Below are 17805 nucleotides of genomic sequence, written 5' to 3'. Positions count from 1 at the left end.
GGTTCAGAAGTGTTAGGTTACTCTTTTTTGCAAAAAAATATTGAGCCCTTAAGAGGTTGATCTTTTTTGCATGTAGGGAGGGACTGGACATGTATCCTCTCATGCTTCAACCAATAATGTGGATAACAACAATGATGGTCCTTAAATAACCTAGGACCTTGTTGCAGATCTTGAGATTGGCATGATGGCAGAACGTATTTTGTGGTGTGGAAAATATTTTGTTCTTGGTACTATGCATATAGTTCATGGCTAGAAGTGCCATCTGCACATTGCTCTATCACTTGTATGTCTGCCCTTGTGCATTGGCTAACTTATGTATCCACTATATGGGAGACTTTGTTTTGCCAAACCTCTAATGTAGCTTTCAGACTTGATGTATGAACATGCCATTGCTATTTTAATGATATGATATATGAGGACCTTTGGTTATAGCTTTCATCACCTGTTGACTTGTGTGGGTTCATAAATTACATTCATAATTATTGTTATGGACAAATCATTCCAATTTCCTAACATTTGGCCAACAGTAGGCGGACTGCAACCTAACCGTCAGGGAAGGGTTTCTGTAATGGTATTAGAACCGACAAGAAAGGTTTTCTGTGATGGTATTAGAACTGATGGGGAACACTTTCTATGACGGTGTTGGAACCAACAGGAAAGGCTTTCCGTGACGGTGTTGGAACTGACAGGAAAGGCCTTCCATGACGGTATTAGAATTGATGGGAAATCATCTCTGACAGGAAGGCGAAAACCGACGCAGAACATCACTCGTGATGGTTTCTCCCGTCAGGGAAACATCCGTGATGGTTTACCGTCACAGATGCATGCCTTTCCTGACGTTTGAACCCTAACAGGAACTATGAGGGAAAGTCTTTCGTGACGGTTTCCGAACCTTTGCTGACGATTTTTCTCGTCATGAAAAAGTGGTTTTGGGGTAGTGACAACCGAAATCATTTGCAACCCGATGGTTGAATTAGGGATTTTGTTTACCTCACCCTTGTCTAATGTGGAGTGTGGAACCCTGGATTAGTGATCCTGAGAAAGTTTTGTTGCTCCTTTTCTTCGCGGAGGCGTGGAAACCAGTTCCTAATGGTTGTAGCCACAACAAGAAATATATTTTTCCTGTCAACTTCCTCACACCCATTAGGATTTGCGTGTGTTTGTTGTCAGCATTTCTTTTACTTATGATTATGAACCGACATGAGATATGCGACATTTCCTGACGGTGTTAAAACATGTCACTGCTATATCATTGTTCTAAGGAAGTACACTTATTTGGATTTGACCCTTAATAACTTGTAATTTACATTGGTTCCGATTTGATCAACTATTGTTTTCTTAAGCAGATAGTTCACAATGCTCATTCTAAATAAAAGGGCAGATAAGCTATGATGTTTCCCTAGGGAAAATCTTATTGGTAAATAAAATTTACCATAGGTCACCCATAAATCTGATTTCTTAGAGATATCAGATTTATTGGACAAATTCAAACAAAATTCAAACTTTACCGATATGTATTTTTTTTACTGGAGTCGAATATTTTTGAGAATGTACAGAACTTTATGAGAGATGGCTTCAAATTTAAAATATAGATTTGTAACCTACATGTCAGTTAGGATTTTAAGGAAAAAAAGGGAATAAAGAGAGAGGGGAGAGATTTAACCTAAGACCTCATAGAAACAAATGATGCACTCTACTGGTGTTTTAGATATTAATTTGTGTAATATTATATGACTTCAATACTATATACATTTTAAAATTCATTGATCTGAATTTTTTGGCCCGATTTTTTTTACTGGTACCCACAGGTAAAACTAGTAATCCGAGTTTACCACTGGTTTTTAGCCGGTAATGTAAATTTTTTATTATGATTTGTTGCTCAAACTAAATCACATCAATGGGCCCAAAATCCCAGTGATGAAGGTCAATCTACCGAGAGCATTTTGTTCCATGTTTTAGGGTTAGGTTTGGCGTGTATCCACCCCATAAACCGTCAGGAAATATCATTTTTCCAGTAGTGATTGGAAAATGAATTAATCTACAAACTTTCAGGTTCTTAAGCAGCAAAAAGCGGTCTTCATAATTTCTTGAAAATTATACTTAATGTCTTCCTCGAAGAAATTAAAATCTGATTCTTTTTTTTTGCATCTCGATAGTTTGATTGCATTTCTCAGTGCACCATACTGTTATGCTCAGATTATTGGACTAGGATATAATAAGTACCCTAATTTGCATCACATATACACAAACATACACTGATCATACTAATTATGTACTCCCTCCGTTCAAGAATATAAGACGTATTTTTTTTAAAAAGTCAAACTTTGTAAGTTTTGACCAATAAGTAGTCAAATTATATGCATGTTTAGTATACAATTTTTTTTTTAACAGATTTGTATTTCAAAGTACTTTTAATATGATATTGATTTTATAGGAATTGATAACATATTATAAGAGAAATTAACAGCCAAAATTTACGTTTGATGACTTTTCAAAACAAAATAAGCCTCACATTCTTCAACGTATAGAGTAACTACTACCGCACTAATCATTTATTTAAAGCATTTCTCCTAAGCACTTGGGCTTCTTCAACCATAATTGATCACAAGCAACCTCGCACGTACGGCAACATGCACGCACAGAAGAGAAATAAACGAAAGCAAGAATGAAAGGCATTGAGAGGCATTAGTGTGCCTTCAAGAGGTTTCTCTCTCCATCTCTTCTACTTCCAGCTATCTAGCTAGGGCGAGCGGAGGAGGCTGCGGATGATGTCAGCCTGGGGGCTGTCGCAGTCCATGGTCGCCATGAGCTCCGACAGCCGGTTGCTAAGGCCGTCGACCTCCCGGTGAAGGCTCCTGATGTACCTGCACGTCTCCTGCAGCAGCTTCGACGCCGACGACTACTTGCATGCAGCAAAAGAATTTCAGAGTCGACAATAATTAGCACACAATGCATATGAGCATGCAACAACTTCAACAACGTAATAATAACCTATAGCTAGCTAAAAACCTAGCTTGTCCCACATTACATGAACGGATTCTCATCAAGAGCATTGAGCAGATGCAAGCAACTGGAGTCTGGAGCTTGTCATTCCATCCTTTAGTGCAAGAAATCAGCAAAACCTATATATACACATCACATTCGTATCATTCATACCCGACAAGCGGCACGGCGGCGGGATGACTCCGGGAGGAGGGACTGGAGCTTGGTGATGAGCTCGTTGATCTCGTCGGCGGTGATCCTGCCAGCTCGGCGCCCCGACATCTCCGATGCTGGCCAGCCGTGGATCTCCAGCTCTCCTCTTGCTTGGTTTTGCTTGAGATTAATCTCAAACGGATGAGAGGATCGGAGACTGGTGGGAAGAAAAGGTGAAAGGGACACCAAAAAGAAGAGGATCGGACTAAGATCTGGAGAGAGAGAAGAAGATATTTGTAACTAGAGCTGATAAGTAGGGAGGAATTGAGTAAGATGTGTATTAATAGGATGTGGGTCGATGGCCCTACCCTGTCCCCCCTGTTCGGGCTGGCTCCTGCCCATGGGCCCAGGTTTGCTGGCCTGGCCCATAGGTCATCTACAATTGTCTAGTAATCAAACATGTGAATTGTCAAGGGGGCATGCATCTGACTATGAGAGTATCAAGTATATGAAGTAGATTTTTCTCGATTACATATGAACTAAGTTGCGCTAAAACAATTGTATTGTATGAACTAAGGCATACATTCATACATATATAGGCCGTGATATTTAATGCAGGGTGTGGAATAATATTCCAAGCTGGTGTCTCGCACCAGGGTGACCCCGCAAACACAAACCAGAAGGAATGTAATAAAATCGGAACAAACTCGAAACCCATTGGAAAATGAATATGGTGCATGACGTGCTCTTCGAGCTCCTATGAAAAACGGTAACATTGATTTAATAATACCGTAATACATGGTCTCGGCTCGTTGTTGATCGTCAGGGAAATCATAGGGAGATGGAGAGATTCACGATCCTCACAATCGCCTCCACCAGCTTGTCTAAAAAGTTGGATCTGGAGATCTATAGCAGTTTACGGGGGGATTAAAGGGGAGAGATGAAACATCCGCTATTTAAAGGCTAGTTGGATGGCTTTTTCCGTTTGCGGGAGTAAAAAATACGGCTTTCTCAGATTGTGTGAGTAAAATTACTGCTTTTTTTGGTTGCAGGAGTAAACTTCCGGCTTTTTCCAGTTGCGGAGTGGATTGCATGTTGATTTTCCGGTGGAGAGAGTAAACTTCGAATTTTTCCCGGTTGCGGATTGGATGGCTCATTGAATACTTATTTAGCGTGCTGGATGTTAAATAGAGGATATATATATTGTTGGTGGAAGAAAAAGTCTTCCACGAATAAGGTACGGCGAGAACCAACCTACTAGAGTGGCTCAAGCTTAGACAAGAGGAGATGAAGAGAATACCCTGAGTCATGAAAAAAATGTCGCTTGGCTATGTGGCCATGGACCAGTATTTATATTGTCATCTAGAGTGTAAGTATACAAGCATACCCTTACGAGGTCGGTAGAGATACAAGTCATCACTTACAATAGGGACCTAGGGCCACCCTCGTAAAACATTGTTACAGCAAGTGGTAGTGACTGTTATGGCAAACAGCCACAGTACTTGGCTGGTCGTTTGTTGCGGCACCGGTCCTGCCCAGTGTGTCAGGTTGGCCGCCAATCACATTGGCATTAAATGCCGGTCACTTTGTGGCAGATACCACATGGCCGGTGGGTTCCTCTCTCGCTGGCCTCCGGGGGTCTATGGGTTCCGGAGGCTTGGGTCTCCATGGTGACCCGAAGCCTAGGGTCTCCGATGAGGTTTTGATCCTGGTGGCCTATGGACTTAGTTTGGCAGAGCCTAAGGGCATTGGGGGTCCTTGATAGCAACCCTTCAATAGCAGCCCCTCGCAAGGGTGGCTAGCAGAGCAGCCGACCCCGTAGTCCCAGGACCAGGCTCTTTGGTGATCCTTTGCTCTATTGCTAGGGGCCCATGGACTACGTTTATTTTGAGTAGTTTCAAGTGTCAGTCCAATGGTCGAGCCGAATGCCCAACGTCACTTGCGAGAGAGGGTATTAAATGAAACATGCAGTTAGTTGTGCAATCATGTGTTGCCAGGCAGTAGTGGGATCCGTGGTATCTCGTTGTTGGACAGTCGTGGAGAACAGTTCCGCTTCCCCATGATCGTGGGTGAAGCGACGGGGTGTTCGCACGCCTCGAGGAGGTAGCAACTCCTCCCTTGGTCTATAAAGTAGGGATCTCAGCATAGCTGCGTCCTTATTTGGAATCCTTGCTCCTTTCCTCCCATTCCCTTGTGCCTGCGCCCACCGACCCAATCACTCCCAGCCTCCATCGTCGACAAGTGCTCCTCGACGCATCCTAATGGCAGTGGTTCCTCTACCACTGATCGGGTCATCGGTGGGCGTGACGCTCCGCCATGCTAGTAAGAAGTACCCCTTACAAACTAGCACGCTGAGGGCGTCAACCATCACCTAGTTTGAGCTCCATTGAATGGTCAAGTAGGGGAAGATACCATCTAGATCTATAACTTGCGTCTCGCAAGGGCATGTGATCCTAGCAGTATAGGGTCATGAGGCCATGGTCTTTGAGGCCTTCTTCAACGAGGACCTCAGTTTCCCAGACATGCTGCTTATCGAAGGGGTGCTCCGCCACTTTTATGTGGAGCTCCCCCAACTCTTGGCCAATGCTGTCACTCGCCTAGCCATCTTCGAATGGGCCATGCAGGTGGAGGGCTGTGAGAAACGAGTGGAGCTCTTCGTCGCCTTTCATGAAGCAAGCTACGAGCTGAAGACTCGGATGGAGGGCAGAGAAATGAAGACCCTCAGCTTCGGCATCGTGAACTTCTAGCTCTGGTAGGAGTATCATGACGCGTTTCTGGCGAAGGCCATTAACAACCGGTGGTATACTGGGTGGCCGAAGGGGTGATTCTACTATGACGTGGGCTTTAGGTCCCCCTCCGCTCCACCAACTAGAACATTCATTATGTCTAGACCCCGGTGATGGATATACCTGGTCCTTAGCTTGCTTCAAGAGTGGCACTCCACCGGAAGGTGGCCCGGAGTATGAGCATGTGTGATCTCATGGAGGAGTTCACAATGCTACGCATTCGGCCCCTTCGAGTGGATTGGGACCATGGCTTCGAGCAAGGTGAGGAAGGCGAGCAAAAAGCATACTCTGAGCCCACCGTCAATTCAGGTGACTCCTCGCCTTTGTTAAGCACCAAATCCACATACGTGAGATGCCTTTTGCTTTTAGAGGGGTGCCTTACTCTATACCAAGTGACCGAGGTCATGGATAGATTCCCCAGTAAAACATCTGTTGCAGAGAGGGACCAGGGTCTGGAGTTGGGAGTGGCACAACCATGTCTGCTCCCGCCTTGATATGATAGCTCTGGCGTGGCTAGAACTAGCGGAGCCTCGGGTCACCAGAAAACGAGGGCACGAGGCCTTATGTTATAGCCTTTGCGATCCCCGTGATCCCTCTCGAGACTCAACCCCCATCTGGCCCTACAGCCTCGTGCGCTAGCTCAGTGGCCGAATCCTCTGAGGTAGAGTTAGACGGGATGAAGCGTCGGAGGCGTGTCATGGGCACCGGAGGTGCGAGCGGTGTGACTAGGGATGAGTCTCGAGGCAGAGGGGGCGGCTTGAGGAAGGCTCTAGCTATCCCAGACCTGGCAAGCCATGGCCAAAGCAGAGGGGGACGCGAGGTCTACCTTTGACGATTATGCAGCATAGGGGCTTGCTAACCGCTTTGACGATGAGGACGTCACAGGCCCAACCATCAGCATAGGTGAGTCATTGTTTCCCTTTTTACCCCATTGTGCTTGCACCTAAGGTTCCAGACTTTTGTGTTTTTTGCAATTTATAAGCGCCATCAAAGCGAACCCGACCTCAGCCTCTGCCCCGGGGGTTATGGCTCCCTAGGGGGACCCAACGACTCTTCTAGAGGCATCTGAGGTAGCAGCTCCAAAGGTGACTACTTTGCTACCTTGGGGCATCTCTCTTAGCCATGACCTAGCTCTTGTGGCCAGGGATAGGAGAGCCAAACCCTCCGTGGTGGCTGCCTCGGCACTCTTAGAGCGGGGATTGAGCTTCGACACCCTGACCCCTAACGACTTCACATTCCGCTCGGAGGTGTCGAGTGCCTTTACCTTTGCCTCGTTTCCCCTTAGGAGTGCCAAAATCGAGCTATGTCTAGCTCGGAGACCCCTGGAGGAGGTGGTGTCATGTTTAGAGGTGGCGGCCTAGTAGGTACATCCTTAGGTGAAGCTTTTATAGTTTCAGCCTTTGTTGTGCTTCGCAGCAATTGCTCCTAGTGGAGGTGCTAGATTGCTCACAGCACTAGGCCCTTGTGGCAGCCCTTGATGCTGCTCATGAGTAAGCGGTAGGGCTCCGTCGTGCCCTGGAGGAGGCCATGAAGTGAGCGGAGGCTGCGGAGGTTAGTCTGTAGGAAGAGGCATTATGCTAGGAGAGTGTGGAGTCTATGACTCAGGATGCTTCCAAAGCCCACGTGGCTATCGTGGGCCGCATTATTGCTGAAGGAGAAGCCTGGTACCTTCGGATCGTTGTGGCCATAGCTCAACAAGAGCAGGGGGAGGCCGAGGCAGTAGAAGAAGCACTACATGTAGATTACCAAGGGCTAGTTGAGCACGTGACTGAGGTGGCCCATGCCATCGAGAAGGCTTTGGGTAGCCCTGGGGCTAGGGGCCCACCATTGCCCTTCGCCCCAGAGGTCCTAGGCCTGATGCTCCACTGGCTACGAGCCACTGTAGGGTGACGGCTAGCGCTATTGAGGCTTGCGCTAGCTCTAGAGTCCATGTGACCTTGGTGTTCCAGTTGGCGCTACTGCACCGCGTGGGGTGTAGCCAGCTCAAAGCATTGGATTAGCTTGCCCTGGAATTCATAGTTGAGGACCTCCAACCTGAGGCACCACTGGTGGAGATTCATGCAGCCTTGGACAACTTCCGTCAGGGAGTATGGGCAAAGCATGGACAACATGTGATGCTATGTTTTATAGCAGATCGTGTGAAGTCAAGTGCCTGAGGGCTCCCCACTCAGACCCTGCAGAAGGTCAGGCTCCACGCCCGGAGGCCTCCTCAAGCGCACCACCACCACAAAAGGGCATCTGCTCATTGAGGCTACCTCCTTGTCTAGACATCGCTCCATGGGAACAGCCTCCGCCTGTAGGCGATGCTCCACAAGACCGACCTTCGGAGGTGTAGTTCTGAGCAATATTTTTGTTCTCTCATTTTCCTTGGGCGGGGGGGGGGGGGGGAGACCTACTGTGTTAACTCTCCTTTATGTACCATGACACGTTCACCAATTTTTTGCAGAACTATGTCTCCTTTGTGCTTTATCCATATGATGTATTGGGATATGCATGTCATACGGCTAACCCTTGAAAGGGGTTTGTGCATACAAGTTTGGTGACCTGAAGCAGGAGGAAACTTTTTGAGTGCTCGGGCTACTGCTTCTAGAGGAGGGCCCAACACATCTTGATTGCTTGGGCCTGTGTTACCTCTAATGCGGTGGGAGCACTTTGTCCTACCTCATGATTCCCAAGGATGTGGAGGACCTGGGGGTGGTCGTCGACATCTTGGTTAAGATGGAGCTGGAGGACCCCTCTGCTTCTACCTTAGAAGCTGGCCTAGGTTCTGTAGGGATAGACAAGTGGTGGAGCATTTTTGAGGCCACTGGCCCATGTGATTCTCGGCATTTCATTCTCCCACAAGACCACAACGGAATAGTGTCATCTGATACCCTTAAGGACGTCATGGCCCGGATCAAGATGGAGGACATGGAGGCCGTGGTGGATTCATTGTTGTTGGGGGAGTTGGATGTCGTGGCATTTGACTCCTACCCTTTCCAGGTGGAAGCCTCACCTTTTTGGGCTCACGGAGACTTCATCTTTGGCAAGAGGTCTTCACATCGAGAGTACATGTGCCATTGCCCCGTGCGCCAATCTGGTCATAGTGTTGGTGGCTCCAAAGAGTGGCGACATTCCTCCACGTATCACCACACTTTGGGAAGACACTATGGCCTAGCTTATCTGTTAGGGCTGGATTTATTATAAGTTTTGACTGTAAGGATCGATTTAAAGGCTTAATGCCAAGTACAGTTTTTGTACTTATCGTATAAATAAGATTGTGATATGCCAACTTCGCTTCCCTTCTCGCCTTTTACTTTGCTCATAGCGACGCTCAGGAGGCCTCCCTCTTCCTGCCCCCTCACATGATGTGGCCATTAGCGGCCAGAGGGTGCGACTAAAGGAACCACTAATTTAAGGCTCAAGGAAGAGGTTGAACTAGCTAGGAAGGAGCATACTAGTGTGCTTGACACTATCGAGGCATGTGGCCTTCAAGGCAATGAAGGGTTACCTGCTCGATGCTACTAAGGCATGTGGCCTTTGAGGTAGCAAAGGGTTACCTACTTGATGCTACTGAGGCCTGAGGCCTTCAAGCTAGTGGAGGGTTACCTGCTTGATGCTACTGAGGCATGTGGCCTTCGAGGTAGAGGAGGGTTTTGTGCTTGATGCTAACAAGGCCTGTGGCCTTTGAGGTAATAGAGGGTTACCTTCTCGACGCTATCGAGGCATGTGGCCTTCGAGGTAGCAGAGGGTTTTGTGCTTGATGCTGCCAAGGCCTATGGCCTTCGAGGTAGTGGAGGGTTACCTGCTTGACGGTGCCGAGGCTTGTGGACTTCAAGGCAGTAGAGGGTTTTGTGCTCGATGCTGCTGAGGCCTATGGCCTTCAAGGTATCGGAGGGTTACCTGCTCGATGCTACCGAGTCCTGTGGCCTTCGAAGTAGTAGAGGGTTTTGTGCTTGAAACTGCGAAGGCCTGCAGCTTTCAAGGTAGTAGAGGGTTACCTGCTCAACGTTATCGAGGCCTATGGCCTTTGAGGTAGCGGAGGGTTTTATGCTCGTTGCTACCGAGGTGTGCGACCTTCAAGGTAGCGAAGGGTTACCTACTCAACACTATCGAGATGTACGTTATGTGAGGTAGCGGAGGGTTTTGTGCTCGGTGCTACCGAGGCCTTTGGCCTTCGAGGTAGAGGAGGGTGGATGGGACACACTTGGGTGATATTGTTTAGCCATGCATTACAAAATGTGGCGATGGGATTGGCTAGGTTACAATGCTGCTTACATATAGTAGCTCTCCATCTACACCATGTGGGGGGAAGGGCTTCTACATATAATACCTGTGGAGTGCCTCCACGTTCTAGGTGTGCTCAAGGGGATCCCTTCGGTGTTCACCAAGCGATAGGAGCTAGGACCGTTGGATTCGAGGACCAGGTAAGGTCCTTCCCATTTGTTTTGCTATTTTCCCAGAGCCAAGGCACACCAAAGGACTAGGTTTACGGGTTTGAAGGTTCATGGTGCGACCTTGGGATTGTACCAAGCCTTGGTTTCGGTGATGTATTGGTCGAGGTTCTGAAGAGCGTGGAGCCTCATGCCTTCGGTGAGATTGAGGGATAGATCTCTTTCTCCAAGGGTCTCTGGGAGATGAACCCTATGGGAGTATCCCCCTTATTTTGGTTGGAGTCATAGCATCCTCACCGAACAGGAGAAGGAAAGGGGTAAATCTAGTGAGGCACATGCTGTGGTGTAGAGGGACCACAACACATTTGGAAGATCTTCAACCGATAGGCCTTTGGTAATGCTAACGAGGCACCAGTTGAGGCTAGAGAGGATGTTGTTGTTGGTGCGCTCAATGGCCTGTTGGATTGTGGGTGACGAACCACGACAAAGCAGAGCTCAATGCAGAACTCTCAGAACGGGCCGGAGTCAAACTACGTACCATTTTCAACAGTGAGATGACGCGGGACATCGAAGCGGCATATGACATTTTTCCAGAAGAATTGCTAGGCATTCATGGACATGATGGCTGTGAGGGGCTCCACTTCAATCCACTTGGAGAAGTACTCCAAGGCCACCACTGCATACTAAAGGTTTCCCTTGGCTCGAGGGAATGGTCCAATCAAGTCCATTACCCAGCGTGCCAGGGGCCAGACAGGAGCGATGGGTTGTAGTAGAGTCTGAGGCTGGTGGCTTCACCGCCTCCATCCACTAGTATGTGCGGACGAGTTCCTCCCGGACATAATCGTGGGCCAGTATAACCCCTAGCGGAGTACTTTGTCTCCAAGGGTGTGGAGAATGAGGTGGCTGCCACAGAATCATTCATGAATCTCTTGAAGGAGGTTGCCCCCTGCTCCTTGGAGACACAGCGGAGGAGCGGGACCCAAACTCCAGCCTAGTAAAGGGATTCATCCACCAGGAGGTAGCTCCTAGCGCGCTGCTCAATGTGACAGAGCTCAATGGGATCATCAGGCTCCTCGATTCCATTTAGGAAGGAGACGAGGCTGGCCATCCAATCTGGGTGGCTGATTGGGAGGATGGCGATGGTGACCCCATCGAAGGTGCATGTCGCCGACTTGTGGAAGACTTCAAAAAAGGCCCCTGGTGGAAGGAACCTGCTCCCAGTGGCTTCTTTGGCCACAGTGTTGGCCTCTTGGTTGTCTATGCATGGTATTATTTTCACTAAGATGCCACAAAAGGATCCCACAAATTTGCAGATGGCTTCAAGGTACTTTACCAGGTCCAGATGTCGAGCCTGGAAGCTCTTGTCAATGTGCCCGGTGATGACCTGAGAGTCTATCTTCACGACGAGTCTAGTGGCATCTAAGGCTCGAGCCTTCCAAAGTCTCAAGAGTACAAATTCGTGTTTGGTGATGTTGTTGGTTGTGTTGAACACCAGGCGGGCAGTGAACGCGACTCGTTGCCCTATTAGGGAGATGAGGACTTCTCCGGCCCCCATGCCGGTGGACGCCCAGGCTCCATTAGTGTATATTGTCCATACATCTTCTGGAGGGGCTGCTGGGAGTCCTGTGGTGGGGGGAGTCTATTCGACGATGAAGTCAGTTAGGCCATACGATTTGAAGGCCAAGTGGGCCGCAAACTTCACTACAAAGGATGCTAGTTCCACAGCCCACTTGCCTATACGTCTTGTAACTTCCCGATTATGGAACATGTCACAAAGTGGGTATGAGGTTGGTACTACGATGTCGTAGATTAGGAAGTAATGCCAAAGCTTGCATGAGGCCATTAAGAGTGCATACACCATCTCCTTGAGCTCGGTGTAGTGCATTTTTGGCCTCCAAAACATAGCAGATCGCCCTCTAAATAGGGCAGCCCTTACTCTCCTCCTCCCGTATGAGCACAACACTTACAGCGGAGGCAGAGGCAGACAAGTGCAAGATGAGCCCTTCGCCAGGGAGGGGTATTGTGACTGTCTTGAGGGCAGACAGGTGGGCGTTGAGGGTATCGAAGGCATCCTGGCACTCCGCCGTCCACTTGAAAGGCTCGAAGCCCCTCAACATTTTGAAGAATTAAAGGTTGTTCTCGACGGATTTGGTGAGGAGATGGCTGAGGGATGCGATGCGGCTGGCCAGTCACTGGATCCCCTTCGCATTGGTGTGGTATCGTTTGTATGATGGCACGGATCTTGCCAAGGTTGGCCTCTATGCATCTCCTGGATATGAGATAGCCTAACAGTTTGCCAGCCTTGGCGCCAAAGACACACTTCTCTAGGTTGAGCCACACGCTTGCGGCCCAGAGGCTATTGAAGGTTAGTTGAAGGTCGACGACGTGGTCATCTTTAAGCTTGCTTTTTATGATGATGTTATCGATGTAGGCTTCCATGTTGTAGCCTAGTTGCTGCTCTAGGATTTTGTGCACCAAATAGGAGAAGGTGGCTCTGGCATTTCAGAGGCCAAAAGGCATTCGAACGTAGTAGTACACCCTAAAGGGGGCAATGATGCCAGTTTTGTCTTTGTCTTCCGTGGCCATCCACACTTGGTGGTATCCAGAGTATGCATCCATGAAGCTCAATAGCTCACAACCAGTGGTGGAGTCCATGAGCTAGTCGATGCGAGGGAGCGGGTATAGATCTCGGGGCATGCCTTGTTGAGTGTCGTGAAGTCAATGCACATGTGTCAATTCCCATTAGGCTTCTTGACCAAAATGGGGTTTGACATCCATTCAGAGTGGATGACTTCGTGGATAACCCCAGTCTTCGGCATCTTCTGAACTTCCTCCTTTGCGTTCTCCGCCTGCTCGGATGATAGCTGCAGGTCAACTCGAAGGGCGTGCTCAATGATGTAGTGGTCCACCCTGGGGAGGTCCTATGGGGACTAGGCAAAACATCGATGTTGGCCTGCAAAATGGCTAGGAGCTGGGCATCCTGCTCCGGAGTGAGGTCCGCCACACAGGGACATACTTGGCATCCCCTTCTGATCGTGGATTCAATGTGCAATGAGGCTTAGGGCTCACCAAAGGGGAGCCTACGAATGGTCTTGTGGATGTGGCGGCTGTCAAGTTGGGCAGGGTGCCTATACTTGATGCACTTACCAAGCCTTGATCCCCATTGATAGAGATCAACCCATGGGGACCGGGCATCTTCATGCAGAGGTAGTTGTGATAAGTGACCGCCCCAAATTTGTTCAAAGAGCCTTGACGAAGGATGACATTGTATGTGTAAGTTACATCCACGATGTCGAAGGTGATCACCCCAGTTCACGCAGTGAAGCCCTCACCAAGGTGAAGGGAAGCTCTATCTGGCCCAAGGCATCGAGGGGGCCCCCCGGTGAGGAGCTCAGCCCCTGACATGGAATATGGCCATAGCACCTCCTCCGGTGAGCAGCTCGGAGCCCGCGGAACGTGCATGCATAAAGAAGCTAAGTGAAATGATGAAGGCTAGCAAAAAGTAGACATTGTCTAGTCTAATGCATGAGCGCCCTAGGCGAGGACGTGAAGCTCCGGTGGGGAGCCCAATTCTGGGTGAGTGGCCTCCGGGTGAGGCCTTCGACGAGAGCATGGAAGGCCTTCCGTGAGGTGCGCGGAGGGGTTTCCGCTATGCGAAGCTCCGCCTCCGACGGAGAGTTGGCTAGAGGGTAGCCCGGCCTCCAGGGTGGACACTCGGAGTGCTGCCTGGCCTTCAGTGAGTATGTGCGGCGTCCGGTGAGGTGGGTTAGAGATCTGACTTTGGCATGGAGGTGGCTGGAGCCAAAGGAAGCCTTGGGCGGGGTAGGAGCTTGGAGGAGGTCTCCAGCGTGGCAGTGAGTTGGAGGAGGCCCGGCCATAGCTGGAGACTTCAGAGCCAGTGTAGGTGACGCCGAAGTGGAGTGGCCAATGGCTTCAGAGGCCAGTGCAGGAGACGTCGGAGTGGCACGGCCGGAGGCATCAGAGCCGGTGTAGGCGGCGCTGGAGTGGAGCAGTCAGAGGCTTCAATGCTAGTGTAGGCAACGCTGGAGTGGCACAGCCAGAGGCATTGGAGCTGATGTAGGTGACACCAGAATGGAATTGCTGGGGGCTTCTGTGTAGTCATGGCTAGAGACTCCAAAAGCTGATGTTGTCATGGCCAGAGAGTCTGAAGACCGAAGTAGGCACGGCTTGGAGGCTCTAGTGTAGTGGTGGCTGAAGTAGATGTGGCTTGGAGGCTCTAGCGTAGTCATGGCTGGAGACTACAGAGGTCAGAGTAGGCATGACTTGGAGGCTCCTGTGTAGTCATGGCCAAAGACTCTTGAGGCCGATATAGGCACGGCTTGGAGGCTCCAATGGCCGGAGATGGTCTCCGCCAGTAGTGAGCGGACGGACTCCGGCCGTAGAGCGTAGTGGGTTCCAAAAGCTAGGTGAAGCTTCGGCCATGAGGTGTTCCTCTCGTGTGTATTCCGTTTGTGAGCTTATGTGGTGTGAGTAGTGTTAGCTTTCTTCTCTGTGTGCATGTTCTCGTGTGTGTGTTTGCGTTGAGTCTAAGTGTTAACTTCTCTTTAGTGCTTCCGTGTGCTCCCTGAGAGCTTGTGTGCTCCCTGTTTGGTGCCTAATCCAACAGTGAGTGTGGAGGGATCCGATCGTGAGCGCGGAGGGCTCCGGCTGTGAGCGCGGAGGTGGTCTGGCAAGCGGAAGGGCTCCGGCAAGGCTCCATAGTATGGCGAGGCATGGAGGTGCCGGCGTTTGGCGAGGTCGGAGCCCGTCGAGGCTGAAGTATGGCAAGGCTCCGGAGTATGGGGGAGACTTCAGTCCATCCAGGCTCTGGCGTGGTGGCTCAGGGAGGCTCTTGCTCGGTGGCTTCGCGCGTGGAGGTCTGGAGAAGCAGAGGCCATGGAGGCATCACAGAGCCATAGTCTGTGGAGACATCATGCGAGTGCTTAGCCTCTGGAGTAGCCCGATAGATAGCATGGTGACATGACTCAAGGACCTGTCAAAGCTAAGCACACGCTCGACGTCACCCTCAGCCAGTTGCATGTAGTTGTTAGAATGTGCATATGGTAGTAGAACAACCCATAGGATCTAGTGGCCACAGTAAAGGTGCATTAAATGTTTTGACACGCTGGCACAAGATATGCTTGCTAGCATCAAGAAAACGTGGGTACAACAAAAGTTAAGAGTTATCCTCCCGTACCGTCCACATGCATGCTACTATCTCTTCTGCATATGGTAAATAAAATATACTACTATTTCTTACACCATAAGAGTAAATATCGCTGGGTCATGGTGTGAACACAAAAGCATTTGTCAAGCGTTGCGGTGCCATGCTCTGCTATGGACAGTGTGTGCGTCAGGTGGGATAGTCTATTTTTTTACTGGCTACCTGCTCTATCTCTGCCACACATGCACGGTGGAGCATTTATAACCTTATCTCATGGTATTTAAATGAGTCTACTCTATTTTTCATCATTATCATTCTAGCTTGGATGCAGATCTTTGGTGTTAATAAACGAACGTTTCCAATGCCCCAAAGTTGACAGCGACTAGGTACAGTGGATGCTTGCCTAGAGAATCACACGTAATGATGAAAATATTACCAGGAGTACTAGCTAGTCTACTTGCAGGTCCAACTGACCACCAGCTGACACTAGTAATGAATAGGGTATATCTAACTGCTGCAAAATAAATGTGTGCATGCACTTACCTTGTGCATGGAGGTTCGCATGTCTCTCACATGGGTTATCATTCGCTCAAGGCCGAAGGGGCATGGGGAGCCAAAGTTGTACATGCTTTGCCTCTAGACGATCTCAAGAGTGGCTCACAGCATGCCATAGTCGTTGTTCACGTTCGACAAGGCCGAAGCAAGCGTGAGCTCTTCACTCGCAAGACGCCAATGGGGTTGTGCTCAGGGAGTGGCACTTGCAGCTGCATCCCCTTTATCCCAGACATGTTTGGAGGGACCTGAGAGGCCCTCTTGTTCTCTTTGGAGGGTGGTCAAGGGTGTACTCTGGCTCGTAGTTGCGGGTATAGCCAAGTATGGGCCGGCGTGCACGTACGCACACAGTTTTGGCCACAACTCGCTTGCATAGTGGGGCGTGGTCACTGCGCGTGCATCCTGCTCATGTGGTGATGACACATACGGGCCGGTGGTAGCTTGCATGCCGGCGTCTTGCTCGAGGCACTTGGTGCTTTCTCTCGCTTTCTCCTTTCGGCAAGGCTCTTTGTTCGCATCCCCACGGACGACGCCCTATTGGGGGCACAAGTGCGTGCCCCAAACAGATACGACAAGAGCCCCACTCATAAGAGGAGGCTCAAGCTTGGAGATGGAGCATATGAGTGGAAAGGAGAGAGCAAGATAAATATTGTTTGTGTAATGGAAAAAAACCACTAGTGTCCTCCCTCTCTTGCCCTTGGAGGGCATATTTATAGAGAGAAGGAGAAGGAGAAATTACTAGCCTGCACCTAAGATATTATATTACAATAATATGCTTAGAGGGGTACTTTTGGCATTTCACCCCTTCACATACCACGTGATAGCTAAGATATTATGACAGCTATAGTGATACCATAGTGCACCGTCAAAATATCTCTAGGCTGGGGTGTCTCTCAATAGTTATTTTTTGTTGCATTCTTTCGTTGAGCCTTTGGTCCCCAACTTTTTAGCCATAGGAAGCTTCAGCAGCATCGATCAAAAAAACGTCATCCCCCCCCCCCCCCAACTTTTAAGCTATAGGGACATTCGACAGCAACATGCATGAAGTGTTGATAGAAAAAAACACTGTCCCCCAACTTTTAAGCTATAGGGACCTTCGACAGCAACATGCATGAAGTGTTGATAGAAAAAACACTGTGTCCCCCCAACTTTTAAGCCACAGGAACCTTCAGCACAAATGTGCGTGAATTATAGGTTAAAAACATCATCCCCTTCCCCAACTTTTAAGCCGTATGGACCTTTGGTAGCAACGTGAATGAAGCATAGGTTAAAAATGTCGCCCCCCCCTAACTTTTCAGCGGTAGAGACCTTTGGCAGCAACGTGCATGAAGCATAGGTTAAAAACATTGTTCCCCCGACTTTTTAGCCATAGGGACATTCGGCAGCAACGTGCATGAAGTATAGGTTAAAAACATCGTTCCCCTAACTTTTTAAGCCATAGGGACCTTAGGCAGCAGCATGCGTAAAGCATAGGTTAAAAAATGTCGTCCCCCTAACTTTTTAGCTGTAGAGACCTTGGGATTTGGGCTAGCCAATGTTGTGAGTGTAAGGAATCGTCCAAACAGTATTGTAATTAATTATCAGGAGGATCATTATTCATAAATACAACCTCAATGATTAACCAGAATACCATCCCGGTAGTCCCGGCACGTGTTTTGTGCCCAAGATCGTAACACATGCCTTTCCAACATGTACATCACAACATAGCTTAAGAAAGAGCAAGTAATTAAAGTAATATTACAAGTGCTTAAGCACGCAACCATTTGCAACAGTTTACACAAAGAGAAACTACGCA

General features: G+C 49.0%; 1 protein-coding gene across 1 annotated transcript; it reads right to left on the bottom strand.

Moving 5' to 3' along the window:
• Positions 1-2566: 2566 nt before the first annotated feature.
• LOC133903832 (transcription factor ILI3-like) lies at positions 2567-3426 on the bottom strand. The gene is made up of 2 exons (XM_062345295.1): positions 3157-3426; positions 2567-2899 (listed from the first exon to the last, which is right to left on the bottom strand). The coding sequence occupies exons 1-2, from the start codon at positions 3262-3264 to the stop codon at positions 2741-2743; spliced, it is 267 nt and encodes an 88-aa protein (XP_062201279.1). The 5' UTR covers positions 3265-3426; the 3' UTR covers positions 2567-2740.
• Between the last annotated feature and the right edge of the window lie 14379 nt (positions 3427-17805).

The sequence above is a fragment of the Phragmites australis genome, chromosome 21, assembly GCF_958298935.1.
Source record: "Phragmites australis chromosome 21, lpPhrAust1.1, whole genome shotgun sequence".
NCBI classification, from domain to species: Eukaryota; Viridiplantae; Streptophyta; class Magnoliopsida; order Poales; family Poaceae; genus Phragmites; species Phragmites australis.
Note: the sequence above shows the minus strand (reverse complement) of the source record. Positions and strands in the feature narration are given on the sequence as shown.